The sequence below is a fragment of the Trichechus manatus genome, unplaced genomic scaffold, assembly GCF_000243295.1.
Source record: "Trichechus manatus latirostris isolate Lorelei unplaced genomic scaffold, TriManLat1.0 scaffold00015, whole genome shotgun sequence".
Taxonomy (NCBI): domain Eukaryota; kingdom Metazoa; phylum Chordata; class Mammalia; order Sirenia; family Trichechidae; genus Trichechus; species Trichechus manatus.
In genome coordinates, this window is record NW_004443951.1 from 7,455,345 (window position 1) to 7,479,825 (window position 24,481).

The 24,481-nt window shown below is 45.0% G+C and overlaps 1 protein-coding gene across 2 annotated transcripts in view; it reads left to right on the plus strand.

The window, feature by feature from the left end:
* AGBL4 (AGBL carboxypeptidase 4) overlaps nt 1–18,810 on the plus strand; it is a 1,625,978-nt gene extending 1,607,168 nt beyond the window's left edge. For both annotated transcript variants that reach the window (XM_012554276.2, XM_023727093.1), the window contains exons 12-13: nt 10,835–10,931; nt 17,369–18,810. In XM_012554276.2, the coding sequence (XP_012409730.1) occupies nt 10,835–10,931; nt 17,369–17,489 (218 nt within the window). In that variant the 3' untranslated portion in view covers nt 17,490–18,810. The remainder of the gene's footprint in view (nt 1–10,834; nt 10,932–17,368) is intronic.
* The last annotated feature ends 5,671 nt before the right edge of the window (nt 18,811–24,481 follow it).

The following is a 24,481-nucleotide window of genomic DNA, read 5'->3' on the forward strand; positions in this document are numbered from 1 at the left end:
AACCCAGTGCACCACAGAACGAAACACTGCACGGTCCTGCAGCATGCTCAAAATCATTGTTATGCTTGAGCCACTGTGCAGCCACTGTGTCAATCCACCTCATTGAGGGTCTTCCTCTTTTTTGCTGATCCTGTACTTTACCAAGCATGATGTCCTTCTCCAGGGACTGATCCCTCCTGAGAACATGTCCAAAGTATGTGAGACATAGTCTCGCCATCCTTGCTTCTAAGGAGCATTCTGGCTGTACTTCTTTGTTTTTCTGGCAGTCCATGGTATATTCAATATTCTTCGCCAACACCGCAATTCAAAGGCGTCAATTCTTCTTCAATCTTCCTTATTCATTGTCCAGCTTTCACATGCATATGAGGCGATTGAAAACACCTTAGTGCTCAAGTTGACATCTATGCTTTTTTTAACACCTTAAAGAGTTCTTTTGCAGCCGATTTGCCCAATGCAATGCATCTTTTGATTTCTTGACTGCTGCTTCCATGGGTGTTGATTGTGGATCCAAGTAAAATGAAATCCTTGACAACGTCAATCTTTTCTCCGTTTATCATGATGCTGCTCATTGGTTCAGTTGTGAGGATTTTTGTTTTCTTTATGTTGCGGTGTAATCCATACTGAAGAATGTGGTGTTTGATCATCATCAGTAAGTGCTTCAAGTCCTCTTCACTTCCAGCAAGCAAGGTTATGTCATCTGCGTAAGGCAGATTGTTAATGGGTCTTCCTCCAGTCCTGATGCCCCGTTCTTCCTCATATAGTTGAGCTTCTTGGATTATTTGCTTAGCAGACAGGTTGAATAGGTATGGTGAAAGGATACAACCCTGACGCACATCTTTCCTGACTTTAAACCACGCAGTTGTTCTGTTTGAATGACTGCCTCTTGATCCATGTACAGATTCCTCATGAGCACAATTAAGTGTTCTGGAATTCCCATTCTCTGCAATGTTATCTGTAATTTGTCATGATCCACACAGTTGAATGCCTTAGCATAGTCAATAAAACACAGGTAAACATCTTTCTGGTATCCTCTGCTTTCAGCCAGGATCAATCTGACATCAGCAATGGCATCCCTGGTTCTACAACTTCTGAATCCAGCTTGAATTTCTGGCAATTCCCTGTTGATACATAGTGCTGCAGCCACTTTTGAATGATCTTCAGCAAAATTTTGCTTGCACGTAATATTAATGATATTGTTTAATAATTTCCACATTCAGTTGGATCACCTTTCTTGGGAGTTGGCATAAATATGAATCTCTTCTAGTCTGTTGGCCATGTAGCTGTCTTCCAAATTTCTTGGCATAGACGAGTGAGCACTTTCAGCACTGTATCCATTTGTTGAAACATCTCAATAGATATTCCGTCAATTCCGGGAGCCTTGTTTTCACCAACGCCTTCAGTGCAGCTTGGACTGCTTCCTTTAGTAACATTGGTTCCTGATCATATGTTACCTCCTGAAATGGTTGAATGTCAACCAATTCTTTTTGGTATAGTGACTCTGTGTATTCCTTCCATCTTCTTTTGATGCTTCCTGCGCCGTTTAATATTTTCCTCATAGAATCCTTCAGTATTGCAACTCAAGGCTTGAATTTTTTCTTCGGTTCTTTCAGCTTGAGAAATGCTGAGCATGTTTTTCCCTTTTGGTTTTCTATCTCCAGGTCTTTGCACATGTCATCATAATACTTTGCTTTGTCTTCTGGAGCCGCTCTTCGAAATCTTCTGTTCAGGTCTTTTACTTCATCATTTTTAACTTTTGCTTTAGCTACTCGACGTTCAAGAGCAAGTTTCAGAATCTCTTCTGACATCCACTTTGGTCTTTTCTTTCTCTCCTGTCTTTTTAATGACCTTTTGCTTTCTTTATATATGATGTCATTCCGCAACTCGTCACGTCTTTGGTCCTTAGTGTTCAATGCATCAAATCTATTCTTGAGATGGTCTCTAAATTCAGGTGGGATATACTCCTTACTTTGGCCAAAGGAGTTAAACACACCTGGGTCTAAATCTTGGTAAATCCATTTACTGCTTGTATGGATGGTATTGAACCTCTCCTAGTGATACTGAGGGTCAAACGGGATGGTGTTGGTGGAGCACCAAGCTAGGTGTCTGGCAGAGTTAGAACTCCATCTATGACAATTTCCTTCCAGCATCTTTGTCATAGCTAAGCAATTGAATTCTGAGCGAGCTTGTGATAGCCTGAATAATGACCCCCAAAGATATCTAGGTCCTAATTCCTGCAACCTACGTATGTTACCTTATATGGGAACAGGTCTTTGCAAATGTTATTAAGTGAAGGATTTAAGGTGAGGAGATTATCCTGGATTATGAGGGTGGACCTTAAATGCAATCACATGTGTCCTCATAAGAGGAAGCCTGAGGGAGATTTGACACGCACAGGTAAGGAGGAGATGATTACAGAAGCAGAGACTGAAGTGATGTGGCCCCAAGCTCAGGAATGCTGGCAAGCACTGGAAGCAGGAAAAGGCAGGGAACAGTTTCTCCCCTAGAGCCTCTGGAGGGAGTGTGGCCCTGCTGACATCTTGATTTTGGTCCAGTGGAACTGATTTTAGACTTCTAGCCTCCAGTACTGTGAGAGAATAAATTTCTTTTGTTTTAAGGCACTAAGTTTGTGATAATTTATTACAGCAGCAATATGAAACTCATAGAGAGCCTTATAGTTATCCCAAGCTTTTCTTTGTTCTTTTGTGATTTGGACACCCTCCCCGCCATTTATACATATGCACTCGTCTTCAGCCTCCCCCCTAAAGTGAACTTCTCAGAAAATACCTACCCTTTTGAATTTCATTTCACATAGCAAATAAGAGGCCTCCCTTCCTTCTCTCTGCCTCTCTCACTGTTTCTGTCTCTGTTTTAGTTTTATTGTATTTCTTTAGAGTCCCTGAGTGGAGCAAATGGTTAAGCACTCAACTACTAACCAAAAGGTTGGCTGTTCAAACCTACCCACAGGTGCCTTGGAAAAAAGGTCTGGCAATCTGCTTCCAAAAGATCACAGCATTGAAAACTCTATGGAGCAGTTCTACTCTGAAACATATGGTGTTGCCATGAGTTGGAATCGACTCAACAGCAACTGGAATTTTTTGGCATCTCATTTACTATCTCTTTCCTCTATCATCTATATAGCTATCTCTCTCAGTCTCTCAGTTCAGTTCTCTCCTTTTCTATCATCTGCTCCTTATTTTTCTCTTTCTCTGCCTCTCACTATTTCTCTCCAATATTCATGTTAGAGTCTCTCTCAGCACCTCTGATTCTTTCCTTATCTTCCTAATCAGTTTCTCTCCACATCTTCCTGTCTGTTAGCATCTCTTTCTATTTAGGTCTCTGCCTCTCTACCTATTTCTCTTTGTCTCCCCCACTCTCTTATGCTGTCTCTCCCTGACACTCTCTCCCTCACTTGTTCGTAGGCCTCCATACCTCAGGGGTGCCTCGGGACTTGCCTGGATTGGAAAGGACTCTGCAATTACCTCTGCAGCCTCCATGCTGCACTTGAGAGAGGGATTCATCTGTTTAGTCATGCGCCTGTCCGACACCATGGAAGGATTGGTGAGGGAGGCAGAAACAAAAGATATTTCAACGTTGCATTGTTCTTCTGGCTTTACCTAGAGGCTCTGAGACAGGTGCCTCTTAATATTCCAGCAGTGCTGTCAGCCTTACCAAAGAGAAATCGTATTTCCTAGGCCGATCCCTCTGGAGAATTAATCTTTTCCTTTTAATGATGATCATCTGTTACTGGCAGGGGTAGGAGTGTGGGCAGAGAAAGAATTTAGAGTGGGCGTTTCCAAACAGAAACAAGTAGGAGTTCAGTATTCTTATCTGGAGGCAGTTTGATGGCAAGGAAAGACCTTCATGAAAACAGGGACAGTGTCTGTTTTTGTCTCCAGTGTATCCCAGCTCCTAAAACAGAGCCTAGCACATAAAAGGCACTTAATATATGAATGAATGAATGAATGAACGAACAAACTAAGCTCAATCCTCCTTGTGCCAATACTTGATGTGCCTCATTGGACAAGTCACTTCCAATTTTTCATCTGCAAAATGGGGATAAAAATTACACCTGCCTTTAGCACAAAACTGTGGGAAAAGAGGAGGTAAAACATCATATCTAATGAGTGGGAAAGGGCCTTAGCCCTTTCAGTGCAGGTTGGCCAGGTGATCTCACTGGTGGTTCTGGAAGGGCATCGGGGAGTGAGAAGTGGGGAGATGACTTCAGAGATGGGCCGATGAGGAAAGGAACAGGGCAGGAAACCAAAGCCTCAGGCCAGGTGGGAGAATGTGTGTGAAATTCCTCCCCTCTGAGGCTGCTGTTTGACTTGGGGTGACCTATAAACAGGAAACTGCCATGTGCCAAGAAGGAGGTGCTCCTGACTCCCACCAGGGCAGACTTGTTCCCGGGGTCAATTATTATCCCCAGTAGTAGGATTGGGCTGGACTTAGCAAGAGCCCCTCGTTCAGATTCATCTTTGTCCTTCAGAGGTTTGCTCTGCACTCACATCTATGAAGCCTTTCACAGTTCTTCCATTTAGAATTAAATCTCTTTCTACGTGACCACAGAATTTTGTGTTTAAATTTATTATTACACTCAAGAGAGGGGAAAAAATGTGCACATTGTTGAAAGACACTCTTGGGTTCATATGCTACCTCTATCACTTTCAAGCCATGAGACCCCAGGTTAATTATGTGAAGTCTCTGATATTCAGTTTCCTCATCTGTAAAACATGGGTAGAATTGTGCTTTCACGTTGCAGGGTTGTGGTGAGGACTGGCGATAACAGTTACACTGTACACAGGAGAGAATAGGCTCTAAAAAAATTCTGTATTTTATTCAAATAACGTGCACCTTTTACATTTGCCATCTCCGCCGTCCCCCCGTGAAGGTGAAGTACTTTCATAAGTGCACTATGCTAATTTTTTTACAGCAACATGGCATAGCGCGCTTATGAAAATTCCTCGCTTGGAGAGGGAGAGTGTGGTTGGCAAACAAACATAGAAGTCACACATTATTTTCATTAAAATAAATATGGTAGTAGTTACTTTAGTGAAGGTGACAATGCAACGGCCTACTTGGTAATTTAGTTAAATGGGATGTGTTGGTTTCCTCTTCCAGACTGTAAACTTTATTTGTGTCTAATTCTTCTTTACATCTCACCCTGATCCCTGTCACACTTTATAGCTGTGCGAGGAGCTCAACAGATGTTTGAATGAATGAAATAAACAAACAGTAAATGTCCAAACCCTCACTATCTGTTGAAGGGTCCCACGAAGTAGGAGGCTAGGGCTACTGCCACCCACCCTTTATTTCAATACAGCTTGGAAGTCACCAAATCAGTCTGAGTGTCAGACAACCCCAGACTGTCTGTCCTTGTCTTAGAGCTGCCTGTAAGCCTTTGACTTCTCTCTGGCCTGACCCTGCACTAGAGGGCCCAGAATTGCCCGCCCTTGGGAGACAGCATCAGTCTCTGTCTAGGAAGGTGAGGTATTGCTCTTCCTAGAGGCCCTGACTTCCTAAGCTCTGACCCAGTCTGCCAGCTGGACCCATGGAACTCAACCTACTTGCTTGACTCAGCTAGCTACTGAGGACCTTCCTCATCATTGCTGTCCTCCACCCAAATCCTCCTTTTTCCCCTGCTTTGAGAGACCTGATCCTACCTGTTCCGTGTAGCTGCCATGACCCCTGAGAAACAAATCAGTGACCTATACAAGAATCTGAGGATGAGGAGATTTTCAAATTACAGACCATCCTGAGATTTTTGTTGGCAATGACTAGTTGGGAGTTCTCACCCCAATTTTTTTCTCTCTTATTCTGCAATATATTGGAAGAATTCCAGCCAAGAGAGTTATTGCCTCCTCTTTGCCTGGATCTTAAATCTTTGTTCAAAGACAGCTTATTTTAATTGAAAATGTTCAATCAATCTCTCCCCTCCTCCCCATCTATATCCCATTCCTTAATTCAAACAGGGCCATTTGCAGTAAATAATCTGGAGTGAGGTTTTCGGGGCTCAAGGAATACATAATAGGGTTGGAGGAGGAAGGGTAGAGAAGGGTTGTTCCAGACAACTCTCACCTTTAAAGTACTGTCTTTTAAAGACAGCTTGTCCAAAATGATCAACATCTCACAGTGAGACCTTGTACTAGGACAGCCCAACTCATTCACCTTGCAGAGTTCAAGAGGATTGGTTAACAAGGATATCTCCTAAGGTTACTTCAAGATGGGCTGTCAGTGCAGGTTGCAGAGGAAGGGTTTGGGCTTCCCTCTTTCCTATTCATTCATTCACTCAGCTCCCATATGTTAATCTTCAGCTAGGTACTCCACATACTTCACAACAACCCTGTGAGGCTGGCATTATTCTTCAAATTTTACAGATGAGGAAACTGAGGGAGATGGAACAGCTTATGCAAGGACACACAGTGTTCTGGTTCTTTACTGCTGCATAACAAATCTCCCCAAAACTTAGTGGCTTAAAATAATAGCTATTCTCTCATGTTTTCTGAGGGGCAGAAATTTGGAAAGGGCTTGGCTGGGCAGTTTTAGCTGGGAATCTTAGATGTAGTTGCAGAAGTTGGAACAGCAGAGGGCTAGGGGAGCAGGGGGCTGTTTGGGAATCTTTCTCTTCATGTAGTCTCGGGGCTTCTTCATGCAGCCCTTCTGTGTGGGCTTGTTTGGGCTTCCTTACAGCATGGCAGCCTCAGGGTAGTTAGACTGCTTACATGGCAGCTCAGGACCCCAGCTTGAGTATTCAACAAGCAAAGTGAAAGTTAAATCACTTTTTATGACCTAACCTCAGAAGTCCCGCAATGTCACTTCTGCCACATTGTTTTCATAACAAGTGAGTCACATGCTCACCCAGATTCAAGTGAAAGGGATATATAGACCACATCTCTCGATGGGAGGAGTGTCAAGGTCATATCATAGAATAACATGTGAGATATTGTTAGAGCCATCTTTGGCAAAGACAACCTGTCATACACAGCATGTGGCACAGGCAGGATTTTGAACAAACAAAAGTTACTGCTGAGAAGTTCTGACTTATGGCAACCCTGTGTGTGTCAGAGTAGAACTATGCTCCACGAGGTTTTCAGTGGCTGATTTTTATGGGAGTAGATCACCAGGACTTTCTTCCAAGGTGCCTGTGGGTAGACTCGAGCCTCCGACCTTTTAGTTAGCAGCCGAACGTGTTAATCATTTGCACCACCCAGGGACTCTGCTGCAACTTTTTAGCCCATCCCGCAAGGACCATTCTTTTCCTCTGTGCCCCTGCAGCTCTTAGTGTCAGTACGTACAACCTGTGCCTTGGTCTCCTCAAACAGACTGACTGGGTTAAAGCAGCCAGCCTGCCTTTGTAGATCCTGGCAGTGAGAGTGCCTCCAGGGTCTGCTGGTCAGAGAGGCCATGTCCAAGGCCAACTTGTGAACTTTTTAAAGGAGACAGAGAAGGTCAGTCACATCCAGAAGAAGAAAGCAGGTGGCGTCCTCAGAGCACAGCATGGCAATCCTGCTTAAATAACTTGTCTGGTGTTTTTCCTTCTACCACCAGGTACTGGCCTGGGATGACTCAGCCTGTGACAGAAAAGGTGACTTCAAGCTCGGAAACAGGCCAGAATAGTGGGAAGCTCATAGTTCTGGAGTCAGACGTTCTTGGGTTTGAGTCCTGACTCTACCATTACCACTTACGTGGCCTGGGGCAAGCTCCTTAATCTGAGTAAAAAGAAAATAAAAATGCCTTTCTTTACTGGGTTGTTTTGAAGGTTAAAAAGCATAAGTAAGCAAGGCACTTAGCACGGTGCCAGGCACATAGTAGGTGCTCTATAAATGCTAGTTTTCATGACCTGGGCCACCTCCAATCCCAGCCGGGGAACTTCTTAAAGAAGGTGATGAGAACTCACTTGGCTGTTACTCAAAGGCTAGTCCAGTTCCATGGCCGTGGATGGAGTGGTGGCCCAGAAGCCCCCAGACCAGGGCAGCACCAAAGGAAGGCCTACAACAACTGCTCACAATCCTACAAGTGGAATCAACTACATCTTTTCTTCCTGCTCCACCTTGGCTTCTCTGCTGTGGCCCTACCAAGCCTGCTCCTGCCAAACACTCCCTTCACACAGGTCCTGGCACACTGCAGGCTTCCAAAAATGCTTGTTAACCGGATGGATGGATGGATACATCGGGGATCTAATTACTTCTGTACTGTTGTTTATTTTATGCCCCCTCACTGAAATGTTCTCTCCAGTTGTCCTGTCTTTATAGTCTGACTTGGAACTGTTCTCATCCAGAGAGCCCTCTCAGACCAACCTCAGGTTCCTGCTTCTTTACGCCGCAGGGCGCTCCACATGCCCCTTCGTCAGGTGTGAGCCTTGTCTCCCTCAGTAGACTGAGTGTTCCCTACCAAGTATAAGACAAGAGGCACACAGAGGTGAATATCAAATGGTGCATCCTGGAGGCTCTCATGACAAGCAGTATGGGAGGTAGATAAGTACATGGAGCTAGGGTTGTTGTTATTGCTGTATGCTGTCGAGTTGATTCCCACTTATAGTGACCCTATATGACAGAATAGAACTGTCCCTCAGGGTTTTCTAGGCTGTGATCTTTATGGGAGCAGATTGCCAAGTCTTTTATCCTGCAGTGCAGCTGGTTGAGTTCAAGCCACTGACCTTTCGGTTAGCAGCTGAGCGCTTAACCATTGCACCACCAGGGCTCCTTGGGTTCAGATCCTAGCTTCTTCACTTATTAGCTGCCTAATTTGCGGGGAAATCACTTACCCTCTCAGTAAAGTGGACACAACAATATACCTACCACATTGGATTGTCGTGAGGATTAAATAAGTCAATGTAGTAAGGCACTTATATAAGTATTCACTATCATGATTTACAGGAGCCCTGGTGGCACAGTGGTTAAGTGTTAGGCTACTAACTGAAAGATCACCGATTTGAGCCCACCAGCCACTCCGTGGGAAAAAGATACGGTGGTCTACTTCCGTAAAGATTTATAGCCTTGGAAACCCTATGGGGCAGTTCTACTCTGTCCTACAGGATCGCTAGGCATCAGAATGGACTTGACGGTAGTGGGTTTCGGTATTATGATTTATTCATTCAACACATATATATATTTCCCAGTTATTGCCAGGCAAGTATGTGGGTATTAGTGATAAATAAGACAGATATGGCCTCTGCCTTATAGAGCTTGCAGACTAGAAGGGGCTACCAAAAAGAAGAGACAGTTACACGACAGTGTGACAAGTGGTCTGGTTGGTGAAGAACTGAAAAAAGCAGCTATGGGAAAATCCTAGGAGGGTCGCCTATCTAGCATGGGTGGCTATCCATGAAGTGACAACTAAACTGAGGTCTAGAGGCTGAGAAGGAGCTGGTCCTGTAAAGCATGTGGAGTGAAGGAGGATGTTCTGGGAAGATGGAATGGTACGGGCAAAGTTCTGGAAACAAAAGAAGTTCAGTAGTTTGAAGGGCAGGGGAGTAGAAGCTGTGAAAATAATCAGAGACCCAACTATGAACAGCCTTATCATGTTCAGAAATTTGGACTTTGAAGGCAACTGGGAGCTACTGAAGGGTTTTACTGAGCTGAATGCATGATCAGATCTATGTTTTAGAACAACTTCACTAACTACACTGCAGAAAATGTACTAGAAGAGGACAAGCCCGTGACAGGGAGGCCCATTAGGATAGGATGACACTAATCTAGAGGAAAGATTATGCTGGCCTATTCTAGAGGGATGGCAAGGGGATGGAGAGAAGTAGACAGACTCAAGCGATAGTTGGGAGGTCTCATGGAGAAGAGTTGATAAGAGCTTGGATGTTCAGAGCTTAAGGGTAGGATAGAAGGAGGGATAAGGTTTAAGGTGAGTAAACACGTAATTTCAATATTCTGAGATGTGATAAGTGCTAAGTGCTTTGAATTAAGTCACTTTAGAAGCCATGGAGGTATGAAGCAAGGGCACCACCTATCACAGGCCTGGGGGGAGAGGAGAGGACTATCACGGTAGGCTTTACTAAAGAGATATCATCTAATTGGAGAGTTGATGGTAAAAGGGAGAGGCATTTCAGGCAGAGGAAATAGCGTATGCGAAGGCCCAGGGATGTGAAGATGTGAGATATAATGCACAAAGCAGATACTTTCTGTTCTCCAATAAGTGATTATTGTATTAATTCATACTAAGGTGTTAATAGTCAATATGGAATTGGCCCTTTGCCCATCCCAAGGGAGTTTGTACTTTAACAGGCTACAAATCCTTACCCAGCCCAGGGGAACACCAAAGGAAGGCCTGCAGCAACTGCCTAACAGCTCTAAGGAGGCATTGTTAGAAGAATTTCACAGTGGAATGGGGACAGTATCTAGGGACAGAGGGCTTTCCTATTATCCCTGAGGTCCCCGAAGCAGATGACTGAAATCTGAGGGTTAGGCAGGGTCAGGCCTCTATACAACAAATGGTCTCCTACCCTTGGGTCTTGCTTATCTGGCTCCAACCTTAGGTACCTGAGGCCAGGCAGGGAAGCCTGGTGATTTCCAAAGGGATGCAGTGTATCCATAGATGCAGTGTATGAGCACAAGCTTTCAGGTAAGACTACCTAGGCCCATAACCTGACTCCTCCTCTTCCCAGCTTTGTGACCGAGGGGCAAGTTACTTCTCTACACCTCAGTTTCCTCATCTGTAAAATGATGATAATAATAGTACCTGCAAATTAAGATTTTGGGAAGATCAGAAAAGATTATACATTCAAAAACTTAGAACAGTGAGTGGTGTTACCGTTTTTATTACAAGTCCTTTTTTCATTCTGTGTCAGTCTCTCTTCAAAGTTTATCCTTAATGCACATACCTGCAGATATGAAGCTAGGACGGAATGTGGCGAGAACTTTTTTGGATTATTATCGGCTGAACCCCCTGGTGGAGAAAGTGGCGATTCCCATGCCGAGGCTGCGGTAAGTAGCGGAGCAGAACAGTCTGGGCTTCAGTCCTGCTTAACTGCTCTTTGTGCAGGGGAAACTTCCTCTCTCTGGCCCTGAGTTTCCCATCTGTGTCATAGGAGAGATAATCCTGGCCCTGCCTCAGAGAGCAACAGTATATTCTCTGAGCATAAAGTATCATCATGAGATCAGACAATGAGGGGTGGTCACATTTCTGGGTCTAACATGAGAATGGGTGGAGGATTGCTAAGGAACTGAGTTCGGTCATTGTTCTAAGCTAGTATCCGTATTTTCATATGCTTCTTCACCTGATAGTTCCTCCTCTAGGATTTCTATATCACCTAGGCTCATAACTTCTCTGAGCTGTCAGTTTCTTCATCTGTAAAGTGGGGACAATGGTACTAAATGTAAGATTCTATGAGATGCATGTTAAGGCACCCAGCACAGTGCCAGGCATGCATCTGTCGCCTCTGTACATGATCGTCCCTTTCTCTCAAGACGCGAAGGTTCTGGACTGGAGAGGACACATCCCTGAGAAATTCCATTTCTGGGGCCGAGCCCTCCTCTGCTGGGGCCAGCTTCTTGCTGGGCCAGTGAGGAGAGAAGGTCAGGAGGTGACATCCATCCTGTCTGAGGGCTACGCCAGAGCCCAAAGCAGTGGGCATTCCTATGTCCACTGGTGGGGAACCCAGTGAGCATTTGGACAGACATCCAGGCATCTGAAAGGGCTAGCCCTGCCCTACCGTTTGACCTCATCGCCTACTCCCCCAGTGGTCCAGCCTTATGTCCCGTTGGCCATGGTGATGTCTAACTCCCTGCTCCTGTCAGTCTAGTCTTCCCCCAGACCTTGCCCATGACCTTGCTCATGTGCTTTGCTGCCTCAGGGCCTTTGCAGTGCTGTCACTTCCTCCCTACCCTGTTGTTAATTAATCCTATTATTTATTGTGTGAAGCACTTTTGGTTCATGATCTTTTTAACTCCTCACAACAACCCTTTGAGGTAGGTATTATATTCCCCACCATGCAAATGCGAACATGGAGGCTCAGAAAGGTTAAGAGGATTGCCTGAGGTCACAGAATGTTTGGCAGAGCCCTGATTTGATTCCAAAGCCCAGCACACCTAAGTCTAGCTAAGTTCCACTTCAAGTGGAAAGCCTTTCTCACTACCAGTATGGGTTCAAATTCTGTCTTAGGTTCATGCCAGCTGTGAGATCTTATGCAAGTTTCTTGGCCTCTTGAAGCCTTACTCTACCTACCTATAAAAGTGGAGATAATAACAACAACCTCTAAAGACAGTTTTGAAGATTGGATACAAACTTAATGCAGTGCCTAGCAGCCAGTAGGTGCTCAATAAATGTTTCCATATCTGCTGGCTTCTAGGTTGCAGTCCCAGATTTCTAACCAGCTCATCCTGGCCTAGGGCAAGTCCTTAACTTCTCTTGTTGGACTGGATGATCTCTCAGAGCCCACGTTCCACGATGCTGTGAGTCACACCATCTCTGAGCCCAGCTCCACACAGAATCTGTATGACAATGTAGGACTGACTCATGCCTTGTCTCAGATTGTTCACCAGTCAGCTAGAGCCTTTGTGCTGCCCATATTGGTAGATTAGAAATTCTTCAGGAAGATCGTGTCTGTTTCTTCTCTGTGCCTCTGCAGTGCCTTCCCCGTACTGAGCATGACTGCATATATGCATTCATTCATTCATTCATTCATTTAGGAAAAATAACACCCTCTGCCAGGCCCCTGGGGAGGGGGCTGCAGAAATGAGCAGATGATTAAGGCATGACCCCTGCTTTGAGGAGCTCGTCTCTAGTGAAAAGGGTTCATTTCCTTCTTAGAAGTCGTTCTTGATTGGTTAAAGTTCTTAAAATTGTAAAGCTTTATAAAACTCAAAAGAACTCCTGAATCTCATTTACAAGTCAGTTTGGAGGACTGTCTCTTTCAGGTCCTCTGTCAGCCTGAATAAAATTATCTTGATCCTTAACCACTTTTTTCTTGCGTGTTACACTGTCAGACCAACGAAATGATGCTGATACTCAGGGAGACTTTAGTAATCATCTAATCCCCCTCCATGTGCTGGGCCAGATTAGGAAATAGAGGTCCAGCAAGCAGAAGCGGCTGGTCAGGGTCAGGTGGTCAGAGTCCAGGTCCTTTGATACCCAGCCTCCAGCCTGGGGTTCTCAGCATCAGTCAGTGGAGATTTCTTTGAGGGACAGAGGAGAGGGTGCTGAAGCCGGAACTAAAGAATACAGGGGATTTCTCAGGGCCCTGATTTCAACTGTTTATGGGACCTCCTTGCCCTGAGCTTTAGAATCCTTTCAAAAAAGATCTGAAGAGTTCATTCCCCACAAGCTCACAAACTTGATGACTTAAATGCAAAACAAAACAAAACAAAAAAACAAACCAGTTGCCGTGGAGTCAGTTCCGATTCATGCCGACCCCACGCATGCATAATAGAACTACCCCGTAGGGTTTTCAAGGCTGTGGCCTTTTGGAAGCAGATCACCAGGCCTTTCTTCTGAGGCACCTCTGGGTACGTTTGAACCACCAACCTTTCAGTTAGTAGTCGACTGCTTAATCCCTTGCACCACCTAGAAACTCCTGCACCCATGCTTAAACTAAGAAACAATTTAACACCCCTGCCCCTGCATCCCCATACCTCTGTCTCATCAAACTATGAGCACCACTTAGCTCTAAAATGGGCATCAACCCTTTAAAAATGGATTCCCAGGATGAGTAAAGGCTCTGATTTGGGGATTTGAATACTTCCCCTTTTTTGGCATTATTTTGTACCTAAGCATCTAATAGCATAAGTGAAAGAGCAGTTCTGGCTTTAAAGGAAAATTACATGTTTTGACTCAAAATTTTGACTCAAAATTCTCCCATCTCTGTGGATAATTACAATCTGTTGGTTTCCACCCACGTGCTGGTGGAAGCCTGTCGGCGTCCCTGGGTGCTGGGCTGCCCTTCAGAGAGAGTCCCTGGGCAGGGGCAGCAGTGTGGACAGGTGAGCTCAGAGACATGGCCTTGGTGACCAAAGCTTTGAGACCTCACTTTATTTGGACCACACTGACATGGTTTCAAGGGCTAAAGCTAAAAATACCCCCATCCAAAGGGTTAAAAGTTAGACAGGAACAATGAGCAGGCCAGGTGAGCCTCTGTGGGAGGCAGTGGAGGAGAAGGGAAGGTGGGCTGAGCTCTGAGTGTGAGGCAGGCTCAGGCTCAGTGAGGGGCTGGGAGGGCTGGCTTCATGGTGAGGTTATGATGTGTGTATATGGCAGGGCGGTAGTGATACCAGCTATTTAACACTCATGTCCTGGAGCCCACCATGTGCCAGGCTCTGTGCTGAGTGCTGGAGGAACATACAGAGGCCCTGCCCATCAAGGGCCCCAATTAATGGAGGGGAAAGGCATGTACACATGCAAAGATAATAAACAATGTTGAACACTAAATAATAAGTGCTCAACTGCATATCAGAATACACCTTCTCTCAAAAACCTTCCATGGCTCCCCATTGCCTTCAGGATAATATTGCAACTCCTCTTCTTGTTATTCAAGACCCTGGCCTACATCATTACTTCATTTACCACCTGCTACCACTTCCCCATCTTTGTATAAGCACCCCCCCCCCCACCTGCACCGGCTTTCTACCACTCCATGCCCTATGCTCCAGCTTGAACAAGTTAGCCATTTTCATGCCTCCATGTCTTTGTTCATCCTTTTCCCTCTTTCTGGAATGTGCTCCCTTTTTGCTTCTTGCAGTATCACAACCTCTGTTTCACCATTCCTGTTCTCTACCCAAGACAGAGATATATTCCTCTGTGCTGGGTTCCTAACTGCAATTTGTACATACCTTTGACTTGGTATGTCCCGTGGTGTGTTGTCATGATATCTTTACTTGTCTGGCTTCTCAATTAGACAGGTTGCGCTTTGAGGAGCTGTGTCATACTCACTTCTGTATCCTCGGTGCATGGCATGGGGCCTAGGGCAGAGTAGGTGTTAAAGAAGTCCTGTATGTAACCAGATTATAAAATAACAGAACTGACGAAATCCTCTACTTCAACCCCTTCACACTATAGAAAAGAGAAGTGAGACCCAACAAGAAGTTATCCTCCCATATGCATCTGGCCAGCATTCGGCAGCAGGCAGGAGCATCCCAAGAAGTGGGGTTTGAAGTGGGCTTTGAGGGACATGTAGAATCAGACAGATTAAATAGAAAAGGGAGAGAGGGTATTCATGCTGGGGATAAGGTGTATGAGTGCAAGAAGAAAGACTTCAAAAGACATGTTCCAAGGCAATGACAAGGCCAGGATGTTTAGAGCAAAGGTAAAGATAAGACTGAAAGTTTGTTTCTATTCATCATTTCTATTCACCATTTTGCTCCTCAAGCACCTACCCCATGCCAGGCCTATGCTTGGCTCAGGAATTATAGAGAAATATGAAATGCTTCAAACTCACAGTTTGATGAGGGAAACTGATGGGCAAAGAACTACCTAGAAAATGGCGTGCTGAGGGGTGATATGCAAAGTGCTGCAGAAGCCCGGAGGAGGGAGAGGATAATTTTCTGGAAAATTGGCTTTCCAAAGGAAGTGGGTCTGCAGAGGCCCAGAGATTTGGGGTGCTTTCCTTCCAGCACCATCTCTCCCTCGGTACCCCATCTTTAGTTATCTTCCTAACCCCACCAGTCAATTCTGTACATTCACACTCCTCTCTAGCCACTACGCTCCTTCCCCCATGCCACCATCTACCTAAGGCTACCCACCTACAGCTCCACCTGGGCTTACCTTTCTAGAGCAAGCACACCCTCTCTTGCTGCTATAAAAACATACCTATCTTATACCCCAGGCTCCCTTTGGGTGAGAAGAACCATACCCCTCAACGACATCTGAGTGGCACCCTTGTAATTTACAAAGCTCTTCCCCAACCTCCATTTCACCAGAGCCTATGAGGCAGGAAGGACATGGGCCCTTCTCCACATTTTAGAGATGAAGAAACAGAGGCTCAGAAGGAAAGGGACTTGTTTAAGATCACATTGCCTATAAATGACACTCCAGGTCTGTGGCCCAGGCTGTTAACGGGTGTTGAAGTCTAGATGTATCTCACCCATGCTAGACAATCTTGCCATGTTAGCAAGGGCCTTCCATGAGTGTACAATGTCAGGCAGTGAGGCTTCCGGGTGAGAAGATATGTTAGGGTAGGTGTCCCTTTTGTATGCTGCCACCTGTTTCACCTTTATTCATGATTCATTAACAATAAAGGAAAATGAATACTTCTGTGTCAGTGCATAATGTATCACAGAAGTCAGTTCTTCAACCCTAATTCAAACTCAGCCCAGGAGATGCCCATATTTATGCCATTTACTACTTTCTGCCATATGTTGAAGTTATTTGTTATTTTGTGTCTTTGTTTTGTGCTACCATGTCCTCTACTAAACTGTAAGCAACCTAAGGATAGCATCAATGTCTGACTCATCTTTGTCATCTCCAGAGCCCGTCAGACTGTACCTAGCACACAGCAGGGAAGGGAAGGCACTAGCTGCTTTTACTCATGTTATTTAACCTCATAACACCCTGCGAGATAGGAATGCTTTATCCCAATTTTACAAATAAGGCTCAGAGAAGGTAAGTAACTTGCCCAAGGTTATACCTCTAGTACACAGCAGACCTGGGAATTGAGTTCAGTTTTTTCTGACTCCAAAGCCTACTTTTTCTACTACAAATAAATCTTAATGCAATGAACGAATTGGCACATCAGTCAACAATATAGCAAATATTTACTATTTCTTTAGTACAAGGCCCTGAATGAGGGAGAATGCAAAGATGAGTAAAAACGTGGTCCCTGCCCGCAAGGAGCTCATAATCTAGTATGCAAGCAAAGCAGACAAGTGGGTGTTACTGCACGGAGACATTCAGGGTATTTCACTGGGTATTGGGTACTGAGTTCTGGGACACAGGGATGAACCCTACATCTCTGTTCTCTAAGAGTCCCCAAATCTGTGGGAGAGACAGACCCACCATGAAATGCCCATAATTGGGCTCTATCGAGGAAATAAAGGGGACTCTAGAGCCCGTGATGGTTATGAAAGGAATGACGTCCCAGCCCCTCCTAAGCCACAGCTCTTCTACAGCCCAGCCCATCCCATCCCATCGTGGCCTGAGTTGGAATCAGGATGGGAAGATGGAAGAGTTGGAGCTGTAGGACAGTTAGGTTTTCCCCACAACTAGAATGACACAATATGTTTATTCATTCATCTAATATGCATTCTTGGTGCCTGCTTTGAATCAGGCTGAGGGCTGGGCTCTGGGAACACAGAGAACAGGAAGACAAGACCACTGCTGCCAGGAGGTCATAGTCCAGTGGGGGGAGATAGACATGCACACAGATGATTATAACACAGTTCGTATATGTGCTATCCTTCTTCTGTCTCTCTGCTTATCTTCTCCTTTGCAGGAAAGAAAAACCCCCTCCCTACAAGTACCCACTCCTGCGGGGCCTGGCCAGCAACTACCCCAACGGCAAAGGGGACAAGAAGAGCTCAGTGAACCACAAAGACCCTTCAAACTCTTTTTAAAGACATGGAGTCCGGGGAGGTCTTGTGGGCACAGGAGCATGCATTTTCTGCTAGGATATGAAATTAATCACCCTTTTCCAGTTTTCCAGATAAGATTTTGTGGGATAATAAATTGGCTAGTGAAAAGGGAGAAAAAATGAGAAATTTCATCATTGATTTTCCCTTTTACCAATGGAAAATCAATTGAGAGACTTCAGCTCAAAGCTCAGGAACAAAATAGGAGACCTAAACCAGGCGAGTACGGATGCTATCTTCCACAACGTGGAGTTCCTCTCAGAAAGAGGAAAACCCACTCATCCCTTTGTAAGAGGTTTGACACATCTCAGGTCAGTCCTTTCGAAGCCCTTTCACATTTTTAAGTTGTAGTTACTATACATGGCTACATTTTAGAATAGGCTATGATTATTTGCAGCTTTAAAGATGCACTATTTGTATTTTCTGATCCAAAACAAAAGTAACAACATGTACAACACAAAGACAAACGTACTGTTGGGAACAATGGGACAGAATTTTTGAAATCAGGGTGATCTTAGACATATGGTCACTAGTCAATATGCTGCTGCTTCCTGGCTCCCCCAGCCCCAGCATGAAACTTCAGAAAACCATGTTGAGAACTATTTGCTAATTACCTGGGTGATTTAATTATTACCTAGGTGGTTGAATTATAACTTTAGCTCCAAAAGCAAAAAGGGTTGGTCACTTATTCCAAAAGGTACATCATGGTTAAGATCTCCAGATCTGTCTGGGAACAAGCTTTTCCATTTAAGAGATGGGCATTGATAATCTACAGAGGAAGAAGAGAAGGGGTCAGCTTGAGGGAAGGGTGACTGCCAGGTGAGGAAGATGCAAAAGACAAAAGGATGCACCCCAAGGCGAGCAGGAATGATAAAACAGCAGTAGCAACTGCCAAGGTGGTGCAAGCTAAACATTGTTCATTTTTCTGAAGAGTAAAGTGCCTTTGCATGATGAATGGGTCCAGGGGAGTCTGCTCCCTTCCTGTCTATAGAAGCAGCAGGCTGAGTTACCATGACAGCCTGCTAATTAAAATGACCTCCCGGAAATGAGGATTAGGAAATAAGGAGAGGAACGGAGACTCGAGGGAGATGAGGCCTTTAGCACAAAGCTTCAATTAAGCATTCTTTTGGTTTGGTTGGAGATTTTTAAAGTTGGTTGCAAAAATCGAGAGCAAAGCCTGTTCTCTCTTTGCATGTTGCTTCGCAGAAATGATAACAAAGAACCATATGTTAGCTGGCTACAAATGCTATGTTGTATATAGAGCTTCTCCCCTGGGTTCTTGTTGCCCCAATAAAGCGGTTTGTGCAGCTGCTCTGTTCCTATGGGTATTCTCGGCACCTCTCCCTCTAGATCTCACACTCCCTCAAGGAACCAACCAGCCAGCCCAAATTTGGCATAAACCATACTTTGACATCAGGGGCTTTGTTATCAAGATAAGGAAGAATGGTCAAGACTTGACTTTCCAGCAGTTCCTGTGTCAGAGTCCTGGGGAGGTTAGTTGACTGCAAGCAGCTCAGTGGGAGTCAGTAGTGTGGCAGGCCTCTCAGGAATAATAGCATCACTCCAGGTAGCAGGAATAGAGGCAGCTGTAGAAAATAAAGGAGATGATAGCCCACACCTGTTTTTTACTGATCAGACCACTTCCACAATGTTGTGACCATATTTTGGCCTCACATTTTAAAAACAGAATTGACTGATTGGATCTCAGGCTACACAGGCAGCAGGTAGGCTAGTGGTTTAAGAGCAAAAAGTTGGAGCCAGGCAAAACTGGGTTCTAACTCTGCCTTAAAACCCTGGTTCTGTTTCTCAGTATCTATATGATGTCGGGCAAGTTGCTTAACCCCTCTGAATCTTAGGTTCCTAACCTGTAAAATGGTAATAATAATGTAATGGTAGCTCATTACAGTAGTTATGAAGATCTGATGAACTTAGGTATGGGAAATGTCAGCAAAGGATCTCAATACATGATAGCTATGATCATTTGGAAGGTAATCGGAATGACGAGATGCCTAAATCATTTCCCATTATCAATGGATGAGGAGACTAGAGCTGTTTATCCTGAAGAAGAAAAATCAAAGGGAGTGGGGTAGGAAAGCAAGATCACTGTCTCCAAAAAGTTGAAGGAACAACATGGGACAAAAGAAGCCTACTTGTTCTGTGTTGCTCAGATATAAAAACAAGGTCCAGGGATGAGACACAGTAAGACAGATTTCAGCTCAGGATGAGGTAAACTTTCTAATGATTAGAGTTGCCAATTGTTGGACGGGGACAGTGAGCTCCCCATCAACAGAGGTAGACAAGCAGACACTTAATGAACATCTGTCAGGAAGGGAATAGAGGGGAAGAGTTTTCAGTACTGAGATGGAGGACAGCACCAAGCCAGCAGGTGAAACAGCCAGAGCTTATTGGCCTGATCAGCCCCAGCAGGAGGTGCTCCAGCCTTTCTTCTTGCCTACCCACTTCCTTCTCAGGACAGAGCAATAAACAAACAACAAAACCTTGCTGTTGAGTCAATTCTGATTCATGGCCCGATGTATTACAGAGTAGAACTGCTCCATAGGGTTTTCTCAGCTGTAATCTTTATGGAAGCAGATCACCAGGTCTTTCTTCCACAGTGCCACTGAGTGGGTTCAAACCAGCAACCTTTAGGGTGGTAGTTGAGGACAAACCATTCGTGCCATCCAGGTAGAGTTGGCCACCGTGTCAGAGTTCTTTGTATGTCTGAGAAAAAGGAGAGGAAGACAAACATACTGGGTCTCTTCCTGGCTCTCACACAACTCTCCGTACTCAGTGCCAGCTTTGTTCCACATCAGTCCAGAGAGTCAGACACGGGAATAGAGGTCCTTTTACTCCCAAAGGGTCAGAAGGCCTCAAAAGCTCTGGTAGGCAAGCAGGCCACCCAGCTTCCTTGCTAGCAAAGCTCACAGCAGAGGAGGCTGAGTCACCCGCTCTAATGATCTGGTTTGCTTTGCCTTTTAAACACAGCAGCATAGTGGGCCCTTGGCCAGGAGCTTTCCCTGTTGCCTCTTTGAATTGGAGGAGGCACAGGAGAGCTTATATCCTTTGACTGTAAATCAACTGACACACCTGAGGCCTGCCTTAGAGGACCCCCAACTCATTTTTCTAAACAGTAAGAGTAGGGCCAACCATGGAAGTATGGGGTGATAACATACATCAATTCATACATCTATCAAATAGTTATTGAACATATATTGTGCAGCAGTCACTGTACTAGAGGCGTTCACATCCATTGCCTTATTTGATGTTCCCAACACCCTAACAACTATGAGGTAAGTATCATTTTCTCCATTTCCCTAGTGAGAAAATTGAGAATCCTAAAGGGAAAATCCTTTGTTTGCATTCATATAGCTAGTGAGAAACTGGATTCAAATGCAGCTCCCTTTCCACCACTCCATACTGGGTCTTTTCCATTTGTCTCTCAGGTAAAATCAGGTCAAAACAGAAAAACAGGTTAAAGCAGAATAAGGAAACAATGGCACCATCTAGAGGTAGTGCGGGTAGGAAGAGAGGGAAGGAGTGTGTAACTTTTCAGGCTGGCTGCATGTGTAAGAACTTCAGGGCTTTTTAGCACCTGCTTATGGAGCCCTGCCTTCTTCCCATTTCTCGTTTCCACCCGCATGTCCGAATCCCTGCTGTGAGCCCAGCACCTCCAGAGGGTAGGGTTTGGAGCATGAGGCCTGTGATGGTTAAGACTGTGGGTCAACTTGGCTGGGCCATGATTCTCAGTGTTTTGGCAGTTGTATAACATTGTGATCACTTCCCTGTTGAAATTTGGTATGTGATCACCCCCATGATGGAATCTGCTGAGTGGTCGTGCAGAGAATTCCAGATCTTCAGTGCCTCTGGAAACTCTGCGAGATAGTCATTGCTGGGCCCATCTGGCACTCTTTGGTTTACTGACCTCAAGCAGATAATTAGCTCAGGTTCTTTATCACTCCCTCTTTCTGGAGTGTGTGAGCTGAACCTGCAGTGTCCCTCAACTGTTGTTCAGAATGCAGAGTCCCTGCCTCCTGGGCACTTTAAGAGCACCAGGATTAGACATCCTATCACTCCTGGCTCAGCACAGCTAACAGGCCGCCAGAGTCAGACAGAGTAGGGGAGACATTACAACCTAATAGAAACAGCCTGGGTTTAAAGTTAGACAAATCTAAGTGTGAATCCCAGCTATTCTATTAATTAGTTGTATGGATTTAGGCAAAGTATTTTACCTCTTTCAACCTCAGGATTCTCACCTGTAAAATGAAAGAGATAATATCTACCTCCCACAGTTACTGTGAAGATTAAATACAATAACATCTATAAAGCACCTGGCACAGAATAGAACTCTTTCCCCAAACTATCCTCCCCCTCGTACTCCACCTCCTACTTGCTTACAGGGTTGGAAATTTCTTTTCTTGAAGCCAAAGCTTTTCTTACCCCCAGATCACATGCAGACAGAAGTACAAACCCTTTCTGAGTAGAGGACAGTCGTGATAGAGTTGCTCAGGAAAAATGACAGTCCTGCTGAGGGGTCAGTGCCAGGGCTGGGACCTAGGTCTTATTCATCTTTATGGCCTCAGCATTTAGCACAGAACATGGAGCTGAGTCTGTGCTCACTGAATAAAGAATGAATAAATTATTGGAGTGGAGGTGGGATAGTCTGAAGGCCCTGAACTCACAGAAGGGAAGAAAGATATAAGTTGGGGGCTCTGAACAGATGGGAAGACAGTGTTGAAGACGATATTCACCCAGTCTGGATTGAGGCAGAATGTACAAGATTAAAAAGAGAGAGGGGTATATATTCTGAAAGATACCATGTTTTATTAAAATAGCAACAAACAAATCTTTCCAGGATTTATAAGAGGGTCTTTCATGTCAATTGACATGCAGCTTTTCAGGGATTGTCTCTATGAAGTGATCATCCCTACAATCTCTGCCACCTGACACTCAGGACTTCCCTGGTGCCCTCTCACTGCTGTTAGCAATTCCTACTCTTACCACGCTCAGGGTGCATGCTAGACAGGGCTTATTGTCCCCGTTTTGCAGATGAAGAAACTAAGATCAGTGTGATTGAGTTACTTGCCCATGGTCCATAGCTGGGAAATGACTAGAACAGGACCTGGGCACCAGCCTGACTGCCACGCCTCACTGCCTCTAGGCTCAACTCTAACTCCAACAATAAGCCTGACCAATCCAGAAGTTCATCTCTATGACCCCTGTTTTAGCTCCTCTCATGCTGAAAATTCAGTTGTCTCCCAAAGACTTAGGATCTATTGCTGGCTGACTCCATGTCAATCTCAAGTGCAAATCTGCTCTACTTGCTGGTATTAGCTGTCGTGGTTCATGTCCTCATCTTCCACCTAGTTGCCCAGGCTGGAAATCCTGCCACTGTCTTAATTTCCTTCTCTCCCTCTCCTCACACATCCAGCCGGTCACCAAGGCCCATTGCTTCTGCCTCTGTGAAGCCTCTCCCTCCAGGCACTGTACTGGACTGACTTTGGAGTCAGACAGACCTGAGTTCTGATCTTAGCTCCACCACTTGCTATTTGTCTTGTGAGTCACTTAAAGCAGAGTTTCCTTTCCTCACTTTAAAAGAGGTTAGTAAAAACTACTTGGCAAGTATGTTGACCATTTCCTTTTCTCTATCCTTTCCATCCTCTCCTTCCTTTCCACTCCCGCCATCATCTGCTGCCTGGATTGTTGTAATGGCATCCTGAATGGCCTCCCTGGTTGTCCAGATTCTCTCCTGCTAGCCCATTGTCTCTTTGGAAGCTTCCAGGATCTTTATAAAAAAACAACTGCCATGTTTAGCACATTTCTTTCACATCCATTATCCAAGTCAGGAGCCTGGATATCGTCCTACGTTTGTGTCTTTCACATCCCTCTTCTGATCAATTGCCAAGTCGTGCCAGTTCTACCCACTCAGTGTTTCTCATATCCATCCACCCTCTCTGCTCCTCTTAACCAAAGAGAATCCTCACCATTCCAGACTTAGCTCAGATGTCCCGATTCCATGACACCCTCCTCAGTTGTAATCAACTCCTACCCTCGTCGGTTCCCCCAGCTCTTTGTTTATTCGTCTATTTATCAATTATTTCACTCAGGTTATAGTCACCTCCCCTACTATCATTTAATATCTTTAAGAGTGGAGATTGTATCTTCATCTTTGAACCTCTCATAGCACCTAACAGAGTACCACAGATGTCAGAAGCATCAGTACATATAGCAGAAAAAATGAAAGAATGAATGACTCTCAAATCCAAAATTTCATCCTGACTCCACCCTGATCACTTGATCCTAGCTGCAGATTTATCTTCCCAAAGCACTGGCATCCCTTAGACATTCCACTTCTCAGACTTGTCCTGTGGCTTCCCATCAACTACAGAATTTAGTGCCAAGTCAGTGTGAGAGGCGCAGTGTAGTAGAGCGCTTTGGACTTAAGAGTTAGACACCCTGGATGGTTTTCAGGGTGCTAGTCTCTGTGGAGAGACTGAGGAGATAAATTTGCTTAACCCTCCAGTTCTTTCCTCAAAGCCAAATTCTTTTTCAGCGCCCAAGGCTATTAGACCATTTTTCCCATAACAATAACAACAACGACCATTGCTGCTATTTCTATTACTACTGCAGCTGCTGCTGCTACTATTACTGCTGCTAATCCACTCCTACTCCTAGTGCTAATGTACTACTCCTACTATGACTAATGCTGCTGCTACTGCTCATCTCCACCTACAACTCCTACTGCTGCTGCTGCTCTGCTCCAACTGAGTGCCCACTCCCCTCCAGGCCCCGCACTGGTTGCTTTGTCTTTTGTGATCTCGGATAATCCTCACAACAACCCTGTGAAGTAGGTGTTACTCTCTCCATTTCACTGATAAGAAGCTGAGAGAAGGTTAGTAACCTGTCCAAAGCCACCCAGCCAGTAAGTGGAGCTGCCTGATGGCACCAGACTCCAGAGCTTGCGTTCTTTCTGTTTTCCC